General features: G+C 41.9%; 1 protein-coding gene across 2 annotated transcripts in view; it reads left to right on the top strand.

The window, feature by feature from the left end:
- The first annotated feature begins 2,624 nt into the window (after positions 1-2,624).
- KCNQ5 (potassium voltage-gated channel subfamily Q member 5) overlaps positions 2,625-27,239 on the top strand; it is a 278,801-nt gene continuing 254,186 nt past the window's right edge. For both annotated transcript variants that reach the window (XM_064707395.1, XM_064707396.1), the window contains exon 1: positions 2,625-3,019. In XM_064707395.1, coding sequence (XP_064563465.1) covers positions 2,664-3,019 — 356 coding nt within the window. In that variant the 5' untranslated portion in view covers positions 2,625-2,663. The remainder of the gene's footprint in view (positions 3,020-27,239) is intronic.

Raw genomic sequence — 27,239 nt, forward strand, 5'->3', positions numbered from 1 at the left:
GATTAATTACCATAAATGTCTTCTCATAATACATACTTTTAAAAGGATTTATTTAATAACAGATAACAGATGGGAAAATACACTTGTTCCCACACTGTAAAAAATAAAATCATTCATCAATAAGTGTATTACTTTTGTTAGCTTCTAGTTCTTCTGGAATCTATGGCTACATTTCAATACTGGCTCAAGTTGTGCTCACAGACTGTTCTCCTTATGATTATTTAAATTAATTGATGATTTTAAACACCACTAGAGGGCACAGAATTATAACAATATTTCTTAATGGATCACAAAAAGTACATCAGGAACTGGAGTTCAGTGATGTTCAGTTTATTGGCCTAATCCTCAGTTCAAAGCCTCATTCCTATCAACAGTGATGCACGTGTGCTGCTGTGAGCTGTGCCATTGCCCACACCAGCAATTGAACAAAGCTCAAGGGTTAGTGCCCCTGGCACAGAGGCCTGGCACAGTGGGTTGGAATGACTATGTGCTCTCACTTGAAGTTTGGCTTTCCAGAATTTCAGTATCAGCTCTCAAATCAAAGTGACTAAGGCCACTAGAGTGTAAATCTAAGCATGATTCTGGAGGAGTGGCTGATGGTAAAGGCATGCTGTACATCTTCAGCTGTAAATGAGTACGTAGGGATGAGAAAAAAGAAGAGTATAAACACTTGCGTATATCAAACCAAGGAAATGCAAACAAGTAGTAAATGAAGGATTAACTAACACAATTTACAATTCAAAGAAAGAAGAGTAGATATGTGCCACTGGAAAGCTTAAATATTAATGGGATTTCTGTGGATAGTTGTATCAACTACTTAACATCTGTTTTGACATGTGTGCTGTTTCTGCCATCCCTTATCACGAGTCTGAGCGGCCACTGTGGTTCACATGTTAAAAAGTTCCTGTCTGAACTGGCCTGCAGTGGAGGAGAAAGTGTAGGGAAGACAGGAGGAAGTTTAAACTCATCATTCAAAGACATCTGATTGAATGGCATTGCACACACTGTAGCAACGAATTACTACTGGTGATGTGTCCATGTTGCATTTAGTAGGGGCACAAGTTAATGTTCACTGCCAGAATGTGAAATGAGTCTTACAGTTTCTTCTTTTCTGAGAGTTGAAGATCATGCGTTAATCAAAGCTCGAGAGCTGGCCTCTAACTAGCCAGCACAAAGGAAAAAAAGCCCGAAAATTAATTTCTGAGTGTTTCTATTGAATTTCGCTTAACGTTAGCATACACCTTACTGTTTTTCATTAACACTTCAGGAATTAGCGTCACATTTTCACATCGTGGCGCTCAGGCTGCAAAACCAGTGACATGCAGCTATTTCTCGTGAAGTGGGTGCCGAAGTGCCGGGGGGCGGCTCGTCCTGTGCCCGGGGCAGCGCGGGGCTCCCAGGCATCTCCGGGGCACGGCGGGCGCTGCCGAGCTGCGGCCCCAGGGGCGGCACGGGCGGCGATTGCCCGCAGCAGGCGGCCGCGGGGCGCGGGGGGAGTGCAGGGGATGGCCGGGGGTCGCCCGCCGAGCACGGGCGATAACCCACGGGCAAAGCGGGCGCGGTGCGGCGGCCGGGCGGGCAGAGCGGTGCGGCCGCGCCTGCGGGTGCCGGGGTGGGTGGTGTTTTTTTCCGCAAGCTCACCTTGATGCGGCGGGGCGTAAAAGGGCCGCGCTCGGCAGGGGGAGCATCGCTGTCTCGGCGCAGCGCGGGCACCGAGCGGCGGCACCGCTGCGCTCCGGCTGCACCGCGCCGGGGCCGGAGCTGACGGGGGCCGTGAGGGAGCTCGCGGGAAGGGCAGGCCCGCCGCTGCCCCAGGGATCGGCTGTCTCGCCGCCGCACGAGGCCGGGACACGGCGGAAGCGCCGGAGCGGCGTGCCGGGCCGCGCCGCCCCCTCGGGGGGACACCCGGCGGCTCATCTGCGCTGCCCCGCCCGGGCCGGCCGCGCTCCCTGCCCGCAGAGGGGTCCCGCCGCCGGCCGATCCTCCCCCGCGCCGCCGCCGGGACTTACGGCACTTTTGTGACTTTCTCGGACTTACATGGACATTTCCCGGGAGCGCGCTTAGAACGCGGGCGCCGCGTCCCGCCAGCCGCTCTCCGCCCGCCTCACCGCGGGCACCGCCGCTGCCGCTCGCGCCCCGGGACGCGAAGGCTCCGGGCGGCGCGGCCCCCGCCTGCCCCCACCGGCCCGCCCGCCTCGCCGACTTTCTCCGCCGCTCGGAGCGAGAGCAACAGCTTGCCCGGCCCGGCCGAGCCGAACGACGCGGGAGGCAGCGAGGGAGCGGGCGGCGGCGGGCACCGCCGAGCCGCGGCCTCTCCGCCGGAGCCGCGAGGAGCTGCCCTCCCTCCCTCCTCCCCGTCCCGGGCCGCGGAGCCACGCCGGGCGGCGCTGCGGGGACCGGCGGCGGGGCCCCGCCGCCCGGGAGGAGAGCGCGCCCGGGGGGGCGCCCGCTCCCTCGCCGGGGCCCCCGCGAAGCTGCCGCAGGCCGGCCCGCCGCGCCGGGCGCCCAAAGTGGCCCGCGCCCCCGCGCCCCGCGGGCGCCGCCCGGAGACCCTCGGCCCCCGCTGCCTCCTGCGGGCTGCTGCCGCGGGGTGCCTGGCCGCCGCCGCCCGCGCCCTGCTCCGCCGCGGCCCCGGCGCCCGCTCCGGCGCCCGGGGTGATGCCATGCCCCGCAACCACGGCGGCGGGGAGGAGGGCGGCTCCGCGGGGCTCTGGGTGAAGAGTGGCGCGGCAGCTGGCATGAAGGATGTGGAGTCGGGCCGGGGCAGGGCGCTGACGAGCTCAGCGGCCCGCGGCGACGGCCTGCTGCTCCTGGGCACCGGCGGCGCGGCCGCCCCCGCCGGGCTGCGGGAGGGCCGCCGCGGGAAGCACGGCGCCCGCATGAGCCTGCTGGGGAAGCCGCTGTCGTACAGCAGCGGACCGAGCTGCCGCAGGAACGCCAAGTACCGCCGCCTGCAGAACTACCTGTACAACGTGCTGGAGCGGCCCCGCGGATGGGCCTTCGTCTACCACGCCTTCGTGTGAGTACCGACCCGCTCCCCTCTCCTCCCGTCCCGTCGCGTCCTGTCCTGTCCCGACCCCTCCCGTTCGTCCCACGGGCTGCCTCCCACACCTGTCCTGGGCAGCGCCCCGCCGCACGGCGCGGCTGGTACCTCCCCGCCTGCCCCTCCGGTCCCCGGGCATCACTCCTGCCGGGACACGGGGAGGACGAGTACCCGAGTACCCTACGAGTCGCGCCGAAAGTGCCCGGGAGGAGTCACCGGAGGCGCGGGAGCCGCTGCCACCTGCGGCGCGGCTCTCCGCAGGCGGCGGGAAATCCCGCGCAGCCCTGGGTGGGAGGTGATGGGGGGAAAGCTCGGTTCAGCCGGCAAAGAACCGGCGGGGAGCACGGCGGGGAGCACATGCTCGCTGGTCTCCCGGGCGCCCGAGGCAGCCGGTGTGCGCGGGGGGAGACTGCGCGGCGCTCCCGCTGATGCCGCACGCCGGCCTCGAGATTAGACGGAGCGAGGGGTGCCGGCGGCTGCCGGGTGCTCCCCGGGGCGCAGTGGGCACGCCAGCGGTACCCGCGGCGCCTGTCCTGCCGAGCGGACACCGAGCGCTGCGCGGTTTGAAAAGTTGCCGCCGCGGAGCCGCAGCGCTCGGTTCTGCCTCCGGAGTGTTCTCCGGGCGCCCTGGTCCCCGCCCCGCAGGGAGTGCGGGTGACGGCGCCTTCCCACGCGGGGGCTCGCCGCGGGATGCTGCGTCTCAGGTGCGGCCACCTGCCGCTGGCAGCGTGCGGCGAGCGGCCGCCGGTGCTTGCGGCTGCTGAGCTTTGGTCTCAGCAAGTGACGGTTCCTGCCGCACTCATCCTGAAAAAGCGCGGGACGGAAATCTGTGTTCCGTCCCATCGCTCAGCGGAGAGCGGTGCTGTCACCGCGCTGCGAGACTTGTGCTGCTTTAACTTCAAGAGGCTTGCCCGGGACACCTGTGCGAGGGGACCCGTGGCTGTCGCTGTTTGCTTGCAGTGTCCTTGGGGTCAGCCATGCTCCTCAGTTCATTAGCAATCCTCTGTTTTTATGGGTTTTGGTAGTATTCGGGGGAAAGGCCCTACTCAAAATCCTTTTGGATGGCTGAGCAAAACAAGCGGCAAAGTCTGTCAAGGACCTGTAACAGTGGATCATATTTATGGGTGAAAACGTGATCAATTACAGAGGAAGGAAGTTAAGCATTTCTGTATTGGGGATATAATACAATTTATTGTTATGTCTGACTATAGGAAATACATCATAAACGAATCAGAATATTTAACTGATAAGCTGTAAGTAACTGTATTTGTTCCAGGATAGTCATGGAAATCAAGCTAGCGGCTGCAGCATCTTGGCTAAAAAAAGCAACTGTTCCCTAAAAGCTGTTTGAAAGGAACGCCAATAAATAAATAAATAGTGCTCCTCTCCCAGCAGTAGGGGAACCCTCAAATCTTACTTTAATAGCAACTGTTGTAAGTAAAATGTGCCAAAAACATGGCAGTCTGATTAATAAGATAATTTGTGGAAAGATTCATTTAGTAGATGACAAATACTATAGACAGCAAGTAGTAGAAATGTGCTTAATGTCATATATTATTCAGTAAAAGGATTTTTGTCCACTTAAAAGATCTTCCCATTATTTCTGTTTTACTCTGAAAATCAATTCTTACACCCAAAGTGGTCTTCTTGGAGGGCATTTATTTGGTACATTTTGCTGTCTGGGTCCTTACAGGTGTTTTCCTGTGGCCTAGATGGATGTAAATTAGTATTGCAGCAACCACCAAAATATGTACTAGGAATCATTTTATGTCAGTGCCTGAAGTTGCCAGCCAAAATATGCAAATGATAGTTTTGGACCTTTGTGTTTGAGTTCGTGATAGAAATCTTTAAAACCAGAAAAGTTCGAGTTGGAAATACAGCTGAGAAGTTTAAACCTTAAAAAAAATTAAAAAAAAAAAAGGTGGTAAATTTCCAACCGGAGTGTAGTCATGACACAGCAGCGCTGTAAACAAGGAAGATTGCCAGCTGCGTTTAGATAATTGCCTGCATAGAAAGAGTGCCAGTTTTAATTTTTAATTGCAAATGGCAGTTTTGGCAAATGTAATGCCAGCATTACATCTTTTATCTGAACAGATCTGTGTGAAAGAGCTTGAAACATTACTGTAGTATAAGACACCTAGTAATATTATTACCTTAAAGTATCTGTCACTGATACAGTGTTTAAGGTGCATTTGAAGTTCCATTGGATTTCAGTTTGACAGCCATCCTTATTGCCAGTGATGCCACAGTCTACAAATTATTTTAATGTGTTTGTATAATTCTGATTTAATCACAGTCAGATAATAGGATAATATTTATGGTGTTCCAGGCTCATTTTTTTCCAGCCACTTGATTGAATATAGTTGCATCTTGGAAAACAGACTTTTTTACAGAATTAAAAACCAAACCAAAACAAAAAAGCCACAGCTATTTGAAAAAAGCAGTCTTGAGATGAGTAGCTTAGGGTTGCAAAGACATTACAAAGTACACGGAGGAGATGTCTGTTTCTACCAGTGCTAAGCTATTCTTGACTGCAGAGCAGCCCGTTATAGCTCTGTACTATTTCTGTTACAGGAATGGGCTATCTGGGGTGAGACCTTTTCAGTAGATCACTGGTCTCCTGAAACCTCACTCTGATATGCAGGTTGAAGTCATGCAAGGGTGGTTACAGAGTTTTGGTTCTAAAGGCTTTGATCTAGCAGTTTAGATTGGCATGTTTATTTTTTAAATAAGAATTGAAGATTTGTTACAAATAAGAAATCATTCATGAAGTGATGTCGATGATATTTTAATGTATCACTCCCATAGGGGAAAACACTTCAGAGCTGAGAACTATGCCCAGTTAGCTCTTCTTTTTTGTTCTTGCCCTTTCAAATAAGATAAAAATAGGCCAGCCACCTAAGGAATGAGTGTTGTGACCTACATTCAGAAGTCAATTGGTTAGTTTATTTGTAAATACAAACCTGCCAGATTCTAAAAAAGACAGCTGTTTTGCAAACTTCTGCAGTTAGGGGAAGAAGTTACTCTTGAGCAAAGGCCTTTGATTTCAGTAAAGTTGTGCTGGAGAGCAGAGCCATAAATGACATGTTTCTTGAATCCTTTTTTGTGCACCTCAGTAGTTCTTTACATTGAAACTCCTATTAAAATTTAAGATCTTTCCTGCAAGTTTTTGAAAACCTTCATTTGAGATACCGCTTTCTGCCACACCAAATCACCTACACATGGAGCCATGTGCATATTTAACACGTGTGCTTACATTAAAAGGCTGTGATATTGTAACTTTTCAAAAGCATTGTCTTGGAGTGTCACAGCATTTCTTTTTGTTATTGCTGTTGCAGTTTATTATGGCTTGTTTGGTGTGATAAAAATGTGCAGCCATTGCCTTAGAATGATCAAAGGGGAATTCCAGATTTGTTGCAAATTTCACTCTGGATTTCATCTTCAGTTATCATAAGGTCTTTGTATTATTTTTGTTCTTAATTGACGTTCTGAAAATGAGATGGCATGAGATGTTCAGAAACAAAATACTGCTCTTTGATACTGTTTATACTGGTAGGATATAATTAGTTGCATAAGTTTCCTAATTTAACATGTTGGATTTATTTCAGGAATAATAAAGTTTCTGTTTCTTACTGACTTCTTTATAATGTATTCCATGCAGAAGTCTTTGACGTTTGTTGTGGGGATGTCCTTCGCTTTACAAAGCGACCAACTTTTGCTCTGGAAGCTTCTGAATTCCAAATCACACATCTGGATGTGTGCACAAGGGTGGGAGCACGTTGCATGGCCTGTATTGATAGGTTTTCATGGACATCCCCCACTGGCCACTGCAGAAGAAAAGATGCAGCATTAGCTGAATTGCAAGAGCCTGTACAGTATTATTCTTGTCTTTTGCGTTATTGATGGAAAATGACTGAAAAATTATTTCTGAAAAAAATGTAATGATGCCATCAAAGATTTAACTAGCTATTTTAGCCTTCCAGATCTGCTGGAAAGGATACAGCTCAGTAATGATCAGGAATGGCTCTTGACCAGCAGGTCTTTGCATGTGAGCTAGCAGAGCTGCATCACACAGTGCCCTTGGTATAATAATGGAGGCTCCTTATTCTGATTAGAAAACCAGTCATGTGCAACACCCAAAGGACTTGCTTGTTCTCATGCTATTGAAAGTAGGAGAAATTATTTTATCTCTTTCTTTTTTCCATCTTCTGGCAGCTAATGAACTAATTCCAGGTGCTTTATGGGTAACTGTACAGCTTTCATCTTTTCAGGCACCATTTCAGAGTCAGGATCTGTTGCTGTTAGGGTAACAATATCTTTCTATATGTTTGTAAAAACAAATAAAAACATGATATTTACAATTAACAAACAACAGTGTTGACAACATAAAGATGTAGCAAATCAAGTCTTATTAGGTACTGAGGAGATACAAATTTAAAACTCTTTAACTGCAGCACACAAACCTTAGTAGCACTTTCTTTCAGGTGCAATGAATTAGAGTGGATATTTAGATGTCCTTCAGCAGTGATTTGCTGCATTTGAAGCAGTCTGTGATTCTATACATGTGCATATTTCTCACCTACACATTGTTTTGAAGGAACCTTAGGAAGTTACCCAGTCCAGCTGGGAGATACACTCTTCCCAGTCGTGTGAGGTGGCTTTGTCTAGACAGGTCCTAAATTTCCCTGGATGAAAATCCCACCACCTTGCTGAATAACCTGCAGGTCTGCAACCTGCCTGTTGAAAAAAGAGGGGGTTTGACATGGGAAGAGAAGAATGGAAGAGCCACCCTGAACCTCCCAAGTGGCAATTTATGGTCATTGCCCCTTTATATATGTTCTGTCACTGCTGAGAAGATCTTGGCTTCTTTATCATTTTGATTTACCTTCAAGTAGATGTAGGCTGCTACAGGGTCACCTGTTAGATCACCCTTCTGTCAGACCAAACATGCTCAGCTCCATCAACTGCTCCAAGACAAAAGCCCAAGGCTCCTGAGTATCGTGGTTGCTCTCCAGCATCTCCTCTGTCTTTTTCGCATCCCTATTTGTCTGGGAAGGATCACTGGCTGCCCTAGTGTGCAAGGCCATGCTGAGTAGAGAAGAAAACTTTTTCAGTCTGCCAGTCCCGGTGGCAGACTGTGTAGTTGCTTGCCTTATTTCTGGCAAAAGCATGCTGTTGCCTTGCTCAACCTGCTGTTTCCACAGAAATGCCCTTTTTGCTGGGCCTGCCCCCCGAACAGTGGGTTCCCAGCCTGAATGGATACATGGGATTGTTCTGCACCAGGTGCGGATGTCTGCTTTTTCCTTAGCTGTGCTCATAGATGCTTATGGTCATGTCTAGTATTTTTTTGTTCTGTCTCAGTTGTTGTGTACTGACCAGAGCAGTGGAGATGGCACAGTCTTTAAAAACTTTGCCCTCTTTGTCCTTTTCTTTGTGATTAGTAGAGAAGACTGAATTTTCAGCCATGCTTCATTCCTCCTCTTTCCTGGTGCTGTTTATGGACAGCAGACCTCTCCTGGAACCCTGTCATGGGCACTAAATAACATCTAGCTTCTATATTTTGCTTAGTTTTTTTTTTTTTTTTGTTGGTTTGTTGTTTGGTTTTTTGTTGTTGTTCTTTTTGGGGGGGTAGTGAGTTGTTTATTTTTGTTATGGTGTTGTTGTTTTTTTGTTGATGTTGTTTTGTTGTTGTTGTTGTTGAGTTATTTTCCACCTCAGGATTTTCAGTAGATAAGTATCAGGAATGTTTATGCTACCTTAGTAAAATCACGTTTATTTTTTGAGGATTGATCTACTAAATTTTCTCATTTGTACTAACTTTACTTTCTGACTCAAGAATGGTTATCCAGGGGAAGCGCCTAATTTTCTATAAAAATCAAAATAGATCCACAGCTTTCCCCAAAGAAGACTGCAAAAGGCTTGCTTTGAGAAAAAGTCACCAAGAACTGGATGAGGGAAAGTTCATGCACGTGGACTTTCTTCTATTTGTCATAAGGTTTATTTCTTAAATAAGATTAGGAATTGTGTTTCAGAATGTGGATAGTAGGTTTGTATTGGAGTTTCAAATTAATCTACAACCTTTGCAAGCAGAATCTTCCTCCTCTTAAAGCAAGATATGAGTTAGGAGGTTTTTTTATAATTATCTTTTTGCTGTAATTTTTTCTCACTTCACAACACCCATGCAATGAGCATTAAATGTGGGGATGAGACTCCTATCTCAGATCTATTTTTCTTGGTGTGCCAGTCTTTGGAGAGGCATTTCTTGTCTTTTTTATTGAGTGTCTTGTAGGATGTGGGGACTCTTGGGTAGCTTTCCATGGTCTCATGTGATGAAAGAACCTGCCCAAAATTACAGATTTATTCTAAGGGATGGTATATGAATTTCTAGTATGGCATTAAATATGTGTTCTCAAAGGAGAAGTGGTTTTAGTGAATTAAAGGAAGAATTTATAAAGATTTTAATTGCCTGTGAGAAAGTATTTATGTGACAGATTTTCAGAGTAGGCCCTGAAGAGTATCTTAATGATCTAGACACCTTTCTTCACTGGGCACTTTTTAAAGTTTCTCTGTTGTTCAACTTTTCCAAACTTATTCAAAAATAGGTCATGATATCTATTCAGACTTGATCTCTTTGCATGCTCCAAGTTTGACTATATTTTTAATAGCTATTCACCCTGTTTTACTGTTGATTGTAACTTAAATAAGTTTCCTGAATTGGATGAAAGTACAATTGAACTAATATTTCACAATAATTTCAAATAATTGTAGCATCAAATGGAATACCAATGATTATTCAATTAATAATAGTGATTTCCCTATTCATGAGAATAAGCATAATTAATATATTCAAGAAAGCTCATAAAAATGCAGTTAAATTTTTCATAATTGTTTCAATGGAAAGGAAAAGCATGTGGTTTGTCACTTTATTAAATCTTCTTTTTATGGAGACGATCTATAGAAGGAAAACCTTTTATTCCTAGACAATGTAAACTGCTGACAGTGCAAATAAATCTCACTATAGTAAGGTAGTTATTTCTTATTAATTCAAAGGTAAAACTTAGTTGCCAAGTGTTTAGCATTCTTATACAGCTCATATTTTCATTAATATAAATGATTAATATTAATGAAATTTGCAACTGATTTTAACTGAAGCAAAATAGAGTCTTCTGCTCTCAGGTAGAAAAGATGGAGGAGAAAGCATGAATAATACTATCTATCAAAAAATCTTTAACATGTATACATAGTAGACATAATTTACTATGTTGTTCCTACTGAGGCAGATGTTTTTATTTCACAGTAAATGTTGCTTTTTCTCATTAACATTAGCACCCATACCATTTCTCAAACCATTAACACAATACAGCATGCATTCTTGGTTTTTAAGGTAATGCTAGTGCATTTAGACTCATTTGTAAACATGTGTTGTATAAAATATACTGAGTTTGGGGGAACTTGCATTTCTTTTTTCTCCTTGTTTTCTCTGCAAGATTTTTTATTTCTTTTTGTAAATTGGTTGTACAGATTGCCTGTAAGAGAGCAGATGTAGATTACCCAAGGGATTGCCACCACAGGTCAGCTAAGGTAGAAAATTCTTGAACTGTTCAGTTTATCAATTGCAAAATTATTTTAAGGAGTTGTCCTTTGATGTGCAACCCCCTCTTCCTCTAAAGATATTAATTAAAAGTTCAAAGGCTGTCTTAAAGGTCAGCTGCACCTAATCAAGAAATATTTTCAATTTTCTGTTGAGCATTAGATTTATCTTGTGATAGCTATCTGAGTTGCAGTGTAATTGCGTTACAGGAAGCTCAGCAAAACGTTCATCATTTGGGGCACTGAAGTGTAGTCTCAGACAGTGTCTTCTGCTTGAAAGACTCTGTGATTATTTCTTAATATGTATGGTCTGGTCCAGTGATGCAGAGGTGGACACAGTCCTCCAGCCAGGCATATCTGAAATTTTTATGTTGGGACTTCATCCAAGAAAATCTTCAAACATAAATATGTGTGTTTTCCTTAACAGAGATGGACATAAATATGTCTCTAAGCATTTTCTTGAAGAGTGAATAATTTTCAAAAGCATGAAGTACCTGCAGCTTCCTTTCATTATTCTATTGTGCATTCAATGGGTAATTCACTTTTTTCTCCCCACTTGTACAGAATGAAGTTTAAAAAATGAATCATGCTCTTAAACTGATTAGAAATAATGAAGAAAGGAAGTTCAGTACCTGCCCACGTCTTGATTTAAGCAATATATTCCTGTTTGTCTTGGCTTCTTTCTTGCTTTGAGACTCCATAGTTTGACCAAGCAAACATATTAATGCCTTTTGAGATTTCTGTAGAGTTTTAATTCTTTTATTGCAGTCACACCTGATACCATATGGAAGGAACAGGCTGGTGCCAGGAGTCAAATATGATCAAACCAAGAGAATAACTTTATGCTTTGAGAAAAAAAAAAAGCTACTGAACACATTCAGATACTTCCTCTTTTTCTTGTGTTGTAGATTAGAATCTTGTGTCATAGATTAGAGCACTTGCACACACTCTTGAGATTATTCAGTCACAAACAGCATCTAACTTCTCCTAGGGCATTGAATTTAATTGCTTTATGTGGCCTAAGCTCATCCATAACCATGGTATCTAGAAGTAAATGCACAAATCTTTCCCTTTGAAGCTCTCGTGATAGGAGTGCACTTAAAAGTTACTGCTGGGCCTTTCTGAATATGGGTGAGAGTCCTGACCTACTTGAGAGTACCTTTTGTGGGAAAATTAAGATGAAATAGTGCTTTGGATGCATTTCTATAGGTGGTGCAGATGGAAGGCCACTGATCCTTGGCAATGAGTTTGAAAATGCAGGCCACTCTCTCTGTGAGAAGAGTCTCTGTAAGTGCATGTTTTTAACAGTGAAACTGCCCTGTCACAGGAGAGATGACAGGTGATGGCTCAGTTGAAGCTGGCTTGATGAGGCTGGTGTGAGAGCCACACTACTGCCAGGCTGGTAAGCAGGTCATGTCCTCTTCCCTTCTGCTAGCCCAGCACTGGAGAAAATGAAATTTCCATGTTTCCAGAAAAATCACACAGTGAATTAATCAGCTTGAAAAACTCTTTAACATCCAAGAAAGTTAAGCTGACTGATGCCAGAAGTCTCTGAATTCATTAGGAGGAAAGAAGTCTCTTTTTCTGTTTGCATCTCTTTGCAGTTGATATCTATCTGTAGAGTCAGATTTATTCACATGTACCAGAAGAATCATTGCCACAGGAAGGAGCACAGTCTTGCTCTTTACAGCTCTGTGCAGAAGGATCTGTGTAGATGGCAGGAAATGTAAACCCGTGTGTGAACAAGCTGTGTGCAAAAGGGAGGGAAGAAGGAAGAGCCTGTGCTGACAGTGGGAGGGTTTTTCTTAGACCTTTCCTCCTTAATGTAGTTCTGAGAATTTAGAAGCATCAAATCACAGAATCATGGGATGTTGGGATGTTGGGAAAGGTCTTTGAGATTATGGAGTCCAACCATAAATCTAACACTGCTAAATCCCCCACTAAACCACATCTCTGAGTTCCCTATCTACCCCAGGTCTTTTAAATGCCTCTAGGGATGGGAAGTGAATAACTTCCCTGAGCAGCCTGTTCCAATGCTTGACAATCCTTTCTGTGAAGAAATTTTTCCTAACATCCAATCTAAACCTCCCCTGGCACATCTTGAGGCCACTTCCTCTTGCCCTATTGCTTGTTACTTGAAGAAGAGACCAACCCCCACCTCGCTTCAATGTGCCTTGGGCCACACTTACTACAAATGTTAATATAATGTTTCTTCTTCAGGGAGGCTCCACTACACTTCAGGTGCAGCTATGGCTAGTTACAGTAAGTGTGCATGCCCTCAAGTGACTTATTCAGCTTCTAGATGATGAATCTGTGCATGTTTCTCTCTTTAAAATGTCCCAACCACATCTGCAGACTGAAGATGAAGCAGAATTCAGAATAAAAGACAAACAGCTTTGCTAATGTCTGGGGGCGTTGTAAATTTTTATATAATACAATTTGCTCAAGCAGACGTATTTTTTTCCCCTTAAGCTTGGAAAATAGAGATTTCATTCAATGGTTGGAGATACAGTCTGAAAGGGAGTTATCCTTCCTGAAAGGTCACACTGACTGCTGACTAAACTTGTGATTTGTCTTTGCAAATAATTTGTTTGCTGGGTGGGGTATTGGAGTTGAGAGGTTATTGTTGGCTACGATGAGACAGATGATGATCCTGAATTACAAATACTCTTGGAAGGAATTTTGACTTTCATCCTGAAAATTCTTGTAGATATACATTTTAGTGGTGTTATTAATAGATTTAGGTATTTACTAGAGTAATTACTAGAAACCATCAAACTGAACAGTGATAAATGCTCTATCTTTCCTTCACTAATGATGGCAAAAAGTCATCTGAATTACAGAGATTTTATAAAGCTTCTTTAGTTTTACTTGAGAAATTCTTCCTTGGAGAGAGGTAGGACTAATCTGAAATCTTCAATGCTCCCATGTCATATGTGGGCACTCTGCATGAGAATTTTCTGTTTTGAGTTATTACACAGGGAGAGTTATGGTGAGAGCATTTGTGGCACTGCAGAGACAGAAGAAGTTATCTTTGTGTGTGGGAACACAATCATTGAGGAAAGGGAGAATTCATGAAGGTCTACTTGACTGTAACCCTATTTGATTGATACTATGTATTACTTTCAGGTTAGAAATGGGCTTGTCTTCTATTAATAATATGCTTTATATTTCTCCCCCTCCCCTTTTGCCTGTTTTTTGTAGAGAGAAAGCTGAAGCAATAGTATGAGTCAACTTACTGGATTTATATGTAAATAAAACATGGTATTGACCTACATTTTTCTTCCATTGAGGTCTTGACCCTGAATGCAGATCTGAGGAAATATCACAACATGAAAGTTTTGTTCAGTACCTCATTGTGTTCCTGATTGTTTTTCCTTTCGTAAATATTCATGTAAATCTTGCTGAAGCTGAGCCTCAGCTGGTTTATTCCCGTTTGGGTCCACTCTTTGCTGGAGCTGAGGTCACTTTTTAGCTGCTCTTACAGGTCATTTCATGGGAAGGGCTGCAGCTGGACAGCAGGATGCAGTCCAGTGTCTGACCTCCAGCATGGCTACATCTACATTTGGAGGAAAACCTGGGTAGATGCATCTGAAATACCCTCTGGAATTCAGAAACTCGGTGAGAAATGCAGTCCTCAGGGACTTATTCTGCAGAAAGGGATTCAGTCAGTCTTACTCTTGTCCAGGGAATTTTTCCTTGAAACCATAACTGAGCTGATAATACACATGAAGTATAAAAGACATCTAAAAGTATATTAGATTAATGTTAGATTAAATGTTGTTATTGCTGATGTTCATGAATGGGAAAGCTGGAGCTGAAGTAACTGTACCAAACTGAACACAATACCATGCCAGTAAGTTTCAGCAGGAAAGTATTTACTTGGAAAAATCCTTTGTATGATTTTGCTCTCCAGGATTTTTCATATATCCATATTTGTAAATTATCTCACCACAGTGAAAGGTCATAGCATTTTCTTTTTTGCTTGCCTTTATAAAAAACATTTGGTGTTAAATAATATAGTGGATAGTGACTGAAAACTCAGATATGTTAAGATAAAACAGTGACATTTCAAACATGAAATTTTATCTCTACCTGGAAGATAAAATTTACTAGCAGAGCACTAATCTATATAAGAAATATGATTTTACGAAATTTTGATTGTGTTTTTCAAGCTTATTAATTCATGACAAAATTGTATTCTTCTCTATAAAGTAAGACTTAAATGAAAATGATCCTGGCTGAAAGTGTGAACAGTTGTAAAGATCTGGAAACAATTGCAGACTGATCAAGAGATCTGACGTGTATTTTGGTTTTGGAAATGGGATCAGTAATGAGAGAGGCCCATTCATCTCCCAGTCTATATTTAGCATCCTGCAGTGCCCCAGTGACTGCCTTCATCCCAGCAGCGTGTATCACAGTCATGGCTTCTGACCCCACAGGCTATCTGCTGTAGGCAGCATTTTGAGAAGGCTCAGTGGTAAAGTTCTGTCTTTTGGCCTTGTCTTTAAACGTGAGGCATACTGTAATGGATATGTGACCTTGGCAGGTTGTGCTGTTCCAAGTATGGATCTGTGGATTAATTTCCAGCTGAGGGCTGCCTTCCCTACCTCTAGAGGGTGTGCAGGTGGTGGCAACAAATCACTACACATACAGTTCATACTGTTTTCTGGCAGGAGAATAGAATTGCTGCCTTGCAGTCTAGCCCTGGGAATTGCTGGTTAGATGTTCCAAAAAATCATTAGTACGTTAATTTGATTAAAAACAGTATTTAATGGAGAACAATGGAAAATTGTTAGGACACCTTGTGAAAATGATGGCACATAAGAGGTACAGTTCTGGAGAATGTCATTTACTGATCTACAAATCTTTTTCATGTAACAAATGGAGAATGTACAAGTTCATGATTAAATAAACCGAGCATTTAAATAATCCTGCATTTTTCTAAATCACTGCAGACAACAGTTGTCACTGTCTTTTATGCAGGATGATAACCCAGTCATCATTGTTGAGATGGACCTTTATAATTCCTAACATAATCTCTGTTGAACTAATATCTCAAAGGTATGACCTGTCTGTCACCACAGCTCAAATTGTTAAAACTCTTAATATTTCAGTTCTTCACTTCTTCTGTCTGGACTCAGCAGTGTGCTCTGCGTGCTCATCCCTGTGGCTGTACAACCCTTGCTCCTCAGCAGCTCCTCTTACTGCTCCCTCCTTGCCTGAGGAGAAAGTTACTTCTCTTCACTTTCAATAGCTGTAAAAAGTATCTGGCTAGTAAATTTTTAAAATGCATTTATAAGTGAATGACAAAACCAGAAAGTCAGCTCTGCATGTTTCATTAAGTGGAAGGAAACAACAAATGGAACTGTTCCTTTTTGCTGGGTCTGACACCCTCAGCAGCATGTGATACAGTGCTTTCCATGTGCCAATAAACTACTTGACAGTAGACTGGCATGAGTGCACTTCTGACTTACTGCAACTAAGCCCAACCTCAGTAAAACTGTAACTAAGTCTATGATGTGTTATTTTCTCTTCACTTTCTGAAAGTGACACTTATTTTGGCAGATGCTGAACTGCTGCATGAGCTAGGAATTTAATTGTTTAACAATTTTATGAAGATTAATTATCACATGGTTGATGAGAGTCTCATTCCTGTATTATTTGTCTTTGTCTGAAGGTACTGAGTTAGAGAAATGGATGACTGGTGGAAGAACAAGCAGAATGACAACACAGCTTCTCAGCATGTAGCAGGGAAACTAGGATGCAGATGAATTAATAGTGCTAAAGATACACCTAACTTTACAATTCTCTGTGAGGCTGGGAGCTAAAACAACTGCCAGAGTAAGTTGCTGGTAGACACCAGTAAGAATGTGGGGAAAACAGTCAATGAGATAATATGGAAGAAAATATTGAAATTAGTCTTGTGGCTTCTTTGAAACAAGTTGCTGTCAAAATCCTAAGGCTTGACAATCTTTGAGAAAGGTACACATGAACTGGACTAGTTTGTTCATTTTCAGGTTTGTTTTTAGGAAGCTGCTTCTCCCAAAACACACTTCTACATCTGTATACTTTTGCAGTCTCTAGTGTGGAATGAGGGTGGACTTAATGCTCTTGAGATAGTTTAATTAATTTCAAGTGATCATACTGCTGTGATATTATAACTGTGTCTTCTGGGACATTCTACCAAACATCTAAAACTGTGTATAAATTATGTACAAATTCTTCAAAAACAGGAGTGAAAAGGAGTATTTTTGCTCATGACCTTGGATGAAACAGCAATCCAGATCTTTGCAATTAAGTGTCTTAAATAGTTTTTCTCTCTTACAAACTAACCTCTGGATGACACATATTTAAAATGGATATATATATGTCAAGGCAGGTAGGTGTCTAGGTAGGCTGAGTCCTCTAGGCTTGCTGTTTCAGTTCTGTATTGAATCATTCAATACATGTTTATTAAAACAAACCTTTGTCATCCCCAAAGACATAGCAAGTAAGACTGCCAGCTCTTGTATCCTGAGGGGAAAAAAGAAAACTGAAATCACAAAAAAACCCCCAAAACAACCTAACAAAACCCAGTGGATTTTTTTCCTTTTCATATGGAGAGTCATATCAAGCTTTTGAGTCTGAAGTGGAAAAAAATAGTATTTTTCTTTTTTGAGTATATAGGTGTTTTCTAATATACTACTCAAAATTTAGACATAAGACTTCCATTTGAGTGGCTGTTTAGCTACTCTGCCAGTCAATTTTTTTTCTTCTTTGCTTGTGCCCAGTTGATTTCCTAAGGGACTAATGATCTTTTCTTACCTCTGTGCTCTCTGATTAACTCAGGTTGTCCCTCAGAGGACGAAGGAACTGGAACCTAAAGCCTTAGTAATGGTCACATTTGTAACAGGACCCAGTGGATGTTGCACAGCTTTTAGCACCATGGTTTATTTCCTTTGAAATTTCAGCACCATCCTGGCACTTACCTCACACTCTTTTGGCTTTGAGAAAACTCTCTGATGCATTCAAGCATGTAGTTATTTATAAATATATATGTGTATATATAAAAGCGCTGACGTAGAGTGCTGTCTGCATTAATGAAAGCAGAGAACATGATTTATATTTTGTTGAGTCAAGCTTCTCTAGTACTTTTGGATAAAGAAGACTTTAGCAGGTACCAATGGCAGGCCAAATCCTAAAGCTGTTTACTAGCCGTTAATTCCAGGCTCAATCCAGAACCTCTTACTCAAGCAAAATGCCTGTAAAGTAATAGGATGCTTTATCTTCTTATTCTTGAATTTTGTAAGAGTGCTGTGTAATTTTTTTTAAATTGTGCAGGTTTCTATCAACCCGATGCCATCTCGTTTTGTGCAGCCTCAGGAGTGACTGCTTGTGCAGTGGTGTATTGCATGGTAAATCACTGCAGCTGCAGTGTGTCACAGCATGCTGCAGACAGTGTTTTTACATTTTTACTTTAATCATTTGCAATGAGTAACAGAGACAGTAAGTGGCAAAATACTTTGTTTTGAAAAGTGAAAGCAGTATTGAAATGCTGCTGCAAAAGTAACCGTAGAGTTTGGGAAATGATATAGTACAAAATAACCTATTTTGTTGCATACAATTTTATTAATTCTAAAAATGATTGTGCTTTTGCAGGCATGGAGATCTGAATTTCTTTCTAATGTAAAATGAATAGGAAATACTTCAGTTGTTCTAATAGCTCTTAAATGTATTTTAGTTTGATAGCTGATTGTATATTATGTTTGCAGCCTTTGTGCAAAGCAGGGTTTAATAGCAGAGTTTGCTCCATAATGAACATAGATGAAGGCTGTTCTTTATAGTATCAATCTAAAAACCCACATGTATTAATATAATGCTGTTGATGTTAAGTTGTCCTGTTGCTTGGAATTTATTGCCACATAGCTTGGCACGTAGCTGTCAACTACGAGAACTCCTTGCAACTCCAACTTTAAAGACTTATCACTTTCCATTTAGAAAATGACCTTACAAGTTAGTCAAATGACTGGACTGCTATGGAACAGCAGCTGTTGGTGGAAAGTTCTCAAAATTGGCATGGATCACTTACTGGTCTCTCCTTTAATTGCTGATATTGTTGCCTGTGAATTCAGTGGTTATCAATAACTGTAATAGCTTTAAAGTTCTCAGACCATTCTCTAATGGTTAGCATTGAGTTTTAGCTTTTAAATTGAAAATATCTGAGGATTAATCTATTTGTTTGTTTTGTGCATTTTCTAGCAACTTTGTGTAAATTACTGATTATAAATAACACCCTGGAGGCATGAAAATAAATACTGTAACATTCTCACAATGAAATATATTTTCTTTTGAAATCTCTGGGACCATATTTGGTCCAGTTGATTTACATAACTTGCTTGGATAGTATTGTGAAAGAGTGAAATGAAACAGCTCAGCTGCACCTGCTGTCTTTGAGATGTTTCTGAGTGCAGTCCCAGACAAGCATGGAGTTTTTGTGGTCATTTCTTTGGCCCATTGCCCACCTGCTCTGGACCACTGCAAAATGCAGTGCCTGATCTCATAATTTTCCTGTAAGGTTAAATGACAAATTCTCAGCTTGATCTGCTACTTGAATCTGGGTTTGTACCAGTTCTATGTTTGTCACTAAAGAAATTAAATCTGTCTGGAAGATACATAGAGGTACATACATACAAAGAGGTATGATCATCAAAAAGAAAACCCTTGCATTCATCAAGTTTTAAAAAGGTAATTAAAGGTATCACTGCTTTAGAGCACTTACCCTCATTTGATGTTTAGTGCTGTTCTGTAATATTCAGTGTGGAGTAGTTGGTCGTGTGACTCAAGTTGTGTAAAGTCACAGCTGTGAAGATACTCTCAGCAGTATAAATATACTTTGAACCTGTTTCCTGTTGTGGAGTTCTTTCTTGCAGTGTGGTGTATGCTAATATGTTACAACTTGCAACTTGCAGTGTTTTATTGCTTAATTTAAGCATAGTTTGCATTTCTTATGGTTTGATTGGTTGGCAAGGCATGCAGAAATTCTGAGTCAGATGCACCTATTTCTGGATGCCCAATATAATTAGGTGCAGCCCTGAAGCAACATGTTTTGTGCAACTTTCCAGGCACACAAAATGCAGAAATACAAGGGAGAGTTTAAAAATTGTTTGGAAAAAAAATTAGTGCCATTTAACTTTGAATTATGATTGTATTTGTTCTGATGAGCTTCATAATAATGAGATTCTGCTGCTTTTTTTTCTTCCTGTTTTCTTTTTGAATTCTTTTTTTTTTTTTTTTTTTTTAGTAATTATGACTTTGATACATATGAAATATTCCAGATGGACATTCCTGGAAATGTCAGTGTCCTGTAAAACCTTGGAGCACTTATGTAGAACCAGCATGGTCATTCAATTCCACAAATTTCCATTTTCTGTAACCTAGTCCTGGGACGTTGCTGTTGAAAGTGAGTTTTGTTTCTGTAGTTAATGTAGTCTGGTTTGCATGACCAGCCTGCTAAAAATTGTGTTAATTACTGGTACTGCAGTTGGGTGCACGGTGCTGATTGAAAACAGGACTGAAACCAGCAGCTTCTACCAGGCATTATTCACTGCTGCTAATTTTTGGCTCCTAAAGTTGGGTTTGAATTTGTCACTAGGAAAGCGGCTTGACTGTAATTGTCTTACTAAAACAGAAAAGTATCCAGAAAAGGTTTCTGTACTTTTGAAGACTAAGGTTCTAATGAAGAAATAATTTTGAACTGGATCAAATTAAGTGCTTAATTGCTTGTGTGTAAATAACAGAGTAAAATCCATAGGGGTAGTAATTTAGGGAGAAATTAATTGCCACAGTGTATAGTATTGGTTTCTTTGAAATACAAGAAATCTGTCAATTCCCAGAGAACAAAATCACATTCATTCACTTGTTGACATTATTGCCTCCTAAGAGGAGTGCATAGAATTTAAAGATCTAAGGGAAAAAATCTATTTATTATGCACTTTTAAAAAGAAACCCAGAATCTAATTTTCCTCTTCTTTAGATTTGTTTTTTGAGGTCTTCCCCAGTTATATTGGCTTTGCTTGAGAGGTGATGTCCCACATCAGCTACCCTTGGCTGAGTGCAGGCATGGTTTTTTCTGGGTGGTGCCAGCAAATGTCTGTCAAGGTGTGGCTGTGTGAAACCAGGCTTCTTTTTGGTGCTTGTAAGCTGCTGGTGTTATGGTAATCACTTCAAATCTGGGTAGGCAGTTGAGTCTGTACTGATGTCAATGCTAGGTTTGGGTCACTATGTGTCACAGTTGCAGTTAGTTAGGCCTTTTCCCTGTTACTCATCTTAATTTATTTAATTTTTTTTTAATACAGAATCTTTTGAGTCTTGTTTGTTTCCCCTACTAAAAATCTTTTGCATGTGATTTCTTTTTTCTGTAAAAACTTAACCTTAAAATTAAAAAGACTCCATTTAATATATGCATATTACAAAATTGTGTTAAGTACTTGACTAGATGATTCACTTTATTTTATTTAAAATACATTTCATAATCCAGTTAGGTAGATAATAACAGTAAATGCATTCCCTAAAATTCAGGAAAAAAACATAGACAATATCTTAAGTTTCTAATAGAAGAAAAATGAAGTGACATTGGAGACTCAGAGAGTAGAAAAATAAAGCCAAAACTGAAATTTGTGGAAATTGCTGGGGCATTTTTTTATTTATTTTTAAAAATTAAAGAGATAATTTTTATAAAAATATCATTGTAAAATCCCTGCATTGAAGTTTTGAAAACTAACATTGATGTGAATGAACATTTATCCCTTGCTCTGTGGCTTTCAAAACTTTAATATTTCTCCCATGCTTTGTTTTCCCTACCTTTCTGTAATGTTTTCCTTTTGACCCAGCAGCCATAGACTGTATAGGTGCACCAGCTAAATGTGAGCATGTTTAGCTGTTATTTCATGTGTATGCTGGGTTATTCCTCATGCTGAATGCATACAGAAGCATCATCAAGTGATTGAGTTCCAACAAATTGCAGACCCACCTTTAGGTGGACTCTTCTGTACATAAGCATTTGTGTATATGTGTATAAACAGGTTGTTAATATAGCAGCTCCTGATCTTGAGGTGAAATAATGTGGCTTTCCTGTTTCCACATCACTGAGGTCTGACTTGCACTAGAATTGACTGGCTGCATTTATCCTGTCTTGTACTTGGCATCTGGTACTCTTCTGGGCATCATTGATAGTCCTTACACATATTCCTTGGAGGCTTTGTCCAAACTATCCAAACGAATGAGAAAACCGTGTTACAGCCCATCAGAATGGTGGCTTTTATAGCACTAAACTTAAACCACATGTTTAACCTATTGTTAAGTATCACTTGAACCAGTTCTGTGGTCACTTCATCCATCTGGTGTCCTTTTCCCCAAAAAAAAAGTGGTTCTGGGAGCAAACTGTTCCTGAAGACAAAGAGCAAACCAGAGCTGGAGGCTTGAGCAGCTGAAGTGTCCAGGAGTGTGGTGCCCAAGACCTCTCCCTGGCCACCTTGCAGTGTGGGCATACCCAAAACCCCACAGACCACGGTGTAGAAAGGGTGATTGGCAGTCAGAGCTGGCAGAGAACATTCTTTGTCTTGTGAAAATGTGAGATTTAAAAAATTCCATCCCAAATTGCAGCAAAGACTTGGTGTTCCCTCTTTTCTAAATCAAATGTAAAAATATCTCTTAGACAAATGCTGAGCTTCAGTTTAGCCCCAACATTTTTTTTTAAGTATACTGAGTTTAACTTCATTAAGAAGACTTTCTCACCTGAAATCAAAGGCTTTTCAGACTTCTTAATATTCCTGTGAAGCATAAATAAAATCAATCATTTCCTTTGATGAAAGTTCTGAATTGGTATGCTTTTTCAGGAGAAATATTTGCTAAAAATTCCCAACCAGCCATTCTCTCTCTTCCACTCTCCCCCTTTTCTCTGCAGATGCCCAAAATGTGGAAAAGTGGAAAAGAGGTGATTTGCTAGAGATTTCATGAGGAATTTACAGGAGGAGGATTTGCATTTTTCATGAGGAATTTACAGAGGGGAGGCTGATACTCTTGAGATGAGCTTCTTGCCTCTGCTTGGTGCTGTAAGCAGCACAATTCAGTATTAGGAGTACACAGTAGATGTGCAAAGGGAGCTGAAGGGTGGAGAGACAGCATGTAAGTACTGGTTAAAAGTATTAGAAGCTGTTAATAGAGTTTGGCAAGCTGACCTCCAGTTTTAACTTTTAACCACTCACTTCTACCCCTCCAGAAAAGACAAATCTTTGCAAAATTTGGTGACTCTTTCTGGGCTGGCTTCTGAAACTTGGTGAGCAAGGGTGCTCTGTCTTAAAACCGCTGAAGTTGTATGAAGTTGTAAATATGTTTTTCACCCTTCTTTACTCAGACTCTGTGTCTTTGATAACACTTTCAGTTTGAATCTTGGTGTTTTCCAGTGCTTCTGCTGTAAGGGAGCTGAGGACCATGCAGCAGTGCCTCGTTGCAGAGCTAATAACCACAGCCTGCTGGCTGCAGCAGCAGCTGGGCTTGCACAGCACACACACTGAAGAGACTCACTTCAGCCTTTGCAGCTGTAGAGGGCCCAGGTCTCATCCCTCAGGTCTGCAGACATGGCTCTGAACTGGGGAATGGTTAATACCCTAAAACCTTTAATGAACCAGCTGCAGTGTCATTGTTTTAGCTGTTCCAGGCTTCTCCTTTTGCCCCACTAGAGATGCAGGCACCTCAGAAGAATCCAGCTTAAAGGAGATGCTTGTCCTTCAGAATGGGACAACAGAGATAGAATCCATAGTTAGAAAGTCCATATAGAATCACAGCACCCTAGAACAGTTTGGATTGAAGGGGCCTTAAAGATCATTTAGTCCAAGGCCCCTGCAATGAGCAGGGACATCTGCACCTAGATCAGGTTGCTCAGAGAAGCTGGCCTTGAATGTGTCCAGGGATGGGACATGTACCACCTCTTTCTGCAAACCTTATATTTTTTGCTTCCTTTTACCTCAAGTCTTGTATATATAAGTAATATTTTGAAGTGTATTTTATGCCTCAAATAAAAGAAAGAAAGAATTTTTTAAAAAAGATTAAACAAATTAAAGAAAGGTGAGTCTTCATGTGTATTTCTTCATCTTTACTTATGATTTTTCTACCTTGATTTGGTTTTTTTAAGACCTATAAGCAAAGTGAGTAGTTCAAGTATCAAATGCAGCATTCGTGGACTTTATATGAATGTATAAAATGTTTAGACTGATAAATAATGTGTGTAGTAGTACTTTTGTGTTTGGTAGTAAGATGTAATGTTTTAACCTTTTTCTTTATCTGTGCCTGAAATATTTTTAGATAAAGAAACCCTGTTATTATGCTGCTAATCAGAGGATAATTCAAAGCAAAGTTTCTGCAAGTTCAAAATATTCTTCAGGTTGTTTAACATTTCACAACTCCTGTTTTAGAGAATGCAAGTGAAGCAAGCCAGTAACTGAAGACCAGTTGATGTTACACACTGGTGTTTCTTTTAAATTTGGCTTGAGGCATAGAATAACAGCTTGAGAAGCCAGTACAACAACCATTAGCTTTTATGATTTATTTAAAGTAGTCACAGTTTTAACCACGAAGGAGCTTGTTAAAGGTATGCTCTTGATATTAAAAAATATTCATAGTAAAAAATATGCCCTTAAATGTGATGATGTTTTCCTGTCTGGTGCTGCTTCAAAGACTGATGATTTCTTAGATCAGGAAAATAACCTAAAAACTGTAGCATTTTTTTAATGTTATGCTATGAAATACCAACCAAGTGCCATTCAGCATTGAGTTCTGGGAAAATAGTGTGTTTGGCTGTTTCTGTTTTTCCTAACCTTACTGGTCTCAGTTAATAGTTGTTTCTAGAGGGAAACCACGAGGAAGTGCAACAGGAGCCTGTTGATCATCCTGCAGTTCTAGTTGCAAGGCACACAGATGGGTGATGACTCTGTATCACTGTTTACCACTCCTGCTCACCAATCTGTCCTGCTGTCTGTCTGTCTCCTCGGGTCCCTGTGCTTTCAGTTGGTGTTTGCCATTTCTATTTCCTCAGTGGACCTCTCTGGAGGCAAGCTGAAGTGAAGCTCACTAAGCAAAAACATCCATGAATTTGATAGCTGGAGCTTGGACATTCTACCACATTCCCATGGACTTCTTCAAAATTACATCATTTAGAAAAGATTCTGCACTAACTATTTCTCTTAATTAAATTAAGAATTGAAAAACATATGGATTTTTTTTTAATTTCTGTGGGAATTTTTATGTCTACTCCAGGTCTTGAATATCTTGTAGTTTAAATAATCATCTAAATGTTTTGTTTGAAATAAAAATATGCAACATGCTGGAAACCAATTGACCCAGACCATTTCCATAGTTTCTATGTTTGGTCTGTGAGGAATGTTTGCTGTGGAGTTGCTGGGATCTCCTTGATAACCTACTACCGAAAATTTTGGAGTAAGAAAAATACAGATAACTCATACCCTGCAATATGACTCTTCCCTTTTTCCTCCTGGAACTTCATGATGATCCAAATTCTCTACATATGTTGAGGAATTGAGGAACAATGGCAGTGAACAGCTCAGGGTATCACATTTTTAAAAGATGAGGTTAGTAGCTAGTCCTAGATATCAGCATTTATTGTTCTGGGCTAGCCTGTGGACTGCACAGGTTAATTCATGTAACAATCAAAGCACAAATAATATATTGAACTTCTGTGGAAGAGACTTGTAAAGACCACTGAAGTTTCTGAAAGTGCCAGGCAAATGCAGACCATTTTGCAAGCCCTCTTGCTGAGCTTGGCTGGACATAGGTGTGGTGGGGAACCTGCTCTTTGGCAAACAGATATTTCTGCTGTGACCTCTATGTCAAGTGAAAAGGAGTTTTTTGCCTAATTTCTGCAAAGGTATTTGGCAGCCATAACTTTACTTCATGTTTATTGACTGATTCCAAGACAATATATCTTGCTCTTTTCTCCAAGTCTGATTCTTCGTCAGTTAAAGTTGGCAGTTGAAAAATGGAAAAGATGCTGGATGAGTAGAGAATTGCAGAACCACAGAATATGCTGAGGTGGAAGGGACCCCAAGGATCACCAAAGTCAAATTCCTGGCCCTGTACAGGATACCCTCAAGAGTCACACCCTGTGCCTTAGAGCACTGTCCAAATGCTTCTTGAACTGTCAAGCTGGTGCTGTGGTCACTTCCCTGGGGAGCCTGTTCAGTGCCCAGCCACCCTCTGGAGGAAGAAAATTTTCCTGATATCCAGCCTAAACCTCCCCTGACACAGCTTCAGGCCATTCCCTTGGGTCCTGTCACTGTCACCACAGAGCAGAGATCAGGGCCTGCCCCTCCTCTTCCCCTCACAAGGAAGCTGTAACTGCAGTGAGGTCTCCCCTCAGTCTCCTCCAGGCTGAACAGACCCAGTGCCCTCAGCTGTTTCTCACACAGCTTCCCCTCAGTGTGATTTTAATGAACAGGTAGCCCTTAAGCAGCAAAATTAATGGAACATGGCATTATGTTAGTTTTCTGTTTTGGTGCCTTAAGATGATCAGAGCTCAGTGTGATGCTTTTTCTTCTGCTGTGGTATCATAATGCAGGTTCCTCTTCCATGGATTTCTGATGCACAGCAGGAGCTGTGTCACATGGGGCACCTTTCTTTGGCACAAAATTTGCACATAATTTCTTTCGTCTGCCAGGTCATTTATTTTCATTAAATATGTAAGAAGGCAAAATTTTTAGTCAATTCTCCTCTCTCTCAAGTCAGTATAGAATCAGCTACTGAGCTGAAAAGCCAAATTGCTTTGGAGAGAACCTGGAGTAGATGAGTGGGCACACAAACCACCTGGCTGCAGAAGTGTTGTTTCCAGAAGAATCTGACTCCATTCTGACTGCTATCTCATCTGTTACTTGAAGAGGAGTAAACTAACCATATTTCCAGAAGCAAACAGTGTCAGTTTGAGAATATATGATGTGATTTTTTAAAATACACTAAGGGTTGATCGAGGGACAGGTGATTTCAATGAATGGCAGTAGTAACACAGATTTTCTTGTGCCATAAACATGCACTGTGCTCCTCCAAAAAAGGAGTCCTCAAAAGTTAACCTAAACAAAATGCATATCATAACATGGTAAAGTTGGTCTAACACAGGTTTCACCCAGTCTTTCAGCCATGAACAAGAATAGCATTTCCTTTGAATGAGAGTTCTCCCAGGAAGGTGAGTATTTAGTACCCCCGCACCTGTTGTTTAATCCTTAGGGACTAAAAAGATTATTATATTAAGATCAAAATCAGAACCTCTTTCTTTTGCTAGCCCAGAGGGATGTTGATGTTAAGCAATTATAGTGCTTTCTAAGGAGTAGAACTTTGGAACTGTTATCTAAGGAAAACTCTAAATGTGCTGGGTGGCCACGGGGTTGCAAGGCCTGAACAAGCAGAGAGGGGCTGCCAGGGAAGCAGAGTGCAGGACACCACCTGGGTAAGGCCAGGGGTATGGGGTGGGTGGAGGAGCTGTACAGGAAGGGAGCTTTGCACCTTGGGAAGCATCCAGAAATGTCCTAACTCCTTAGGGAGCTGATGCAACCATGCTCTGAGA

The sequence above is a fragment of the Zonotrichia leucophrys genome, chromosome 3 (genome assembly GCF_028769735.1).
Source record: "Zonotrichia leucophrys gambelii isolate GWCS_2022_RI chromosome 3, RI_Zleu_2.0, whole genome shotgun sequence".
Taxonomy (NCBI): domain Eukaryota; kingdom Metazoa; phylum Chordata; class Aves; order Passeriformes; family Passerellidae; genus Zonotrichia; species Zonotrichia leucophrys.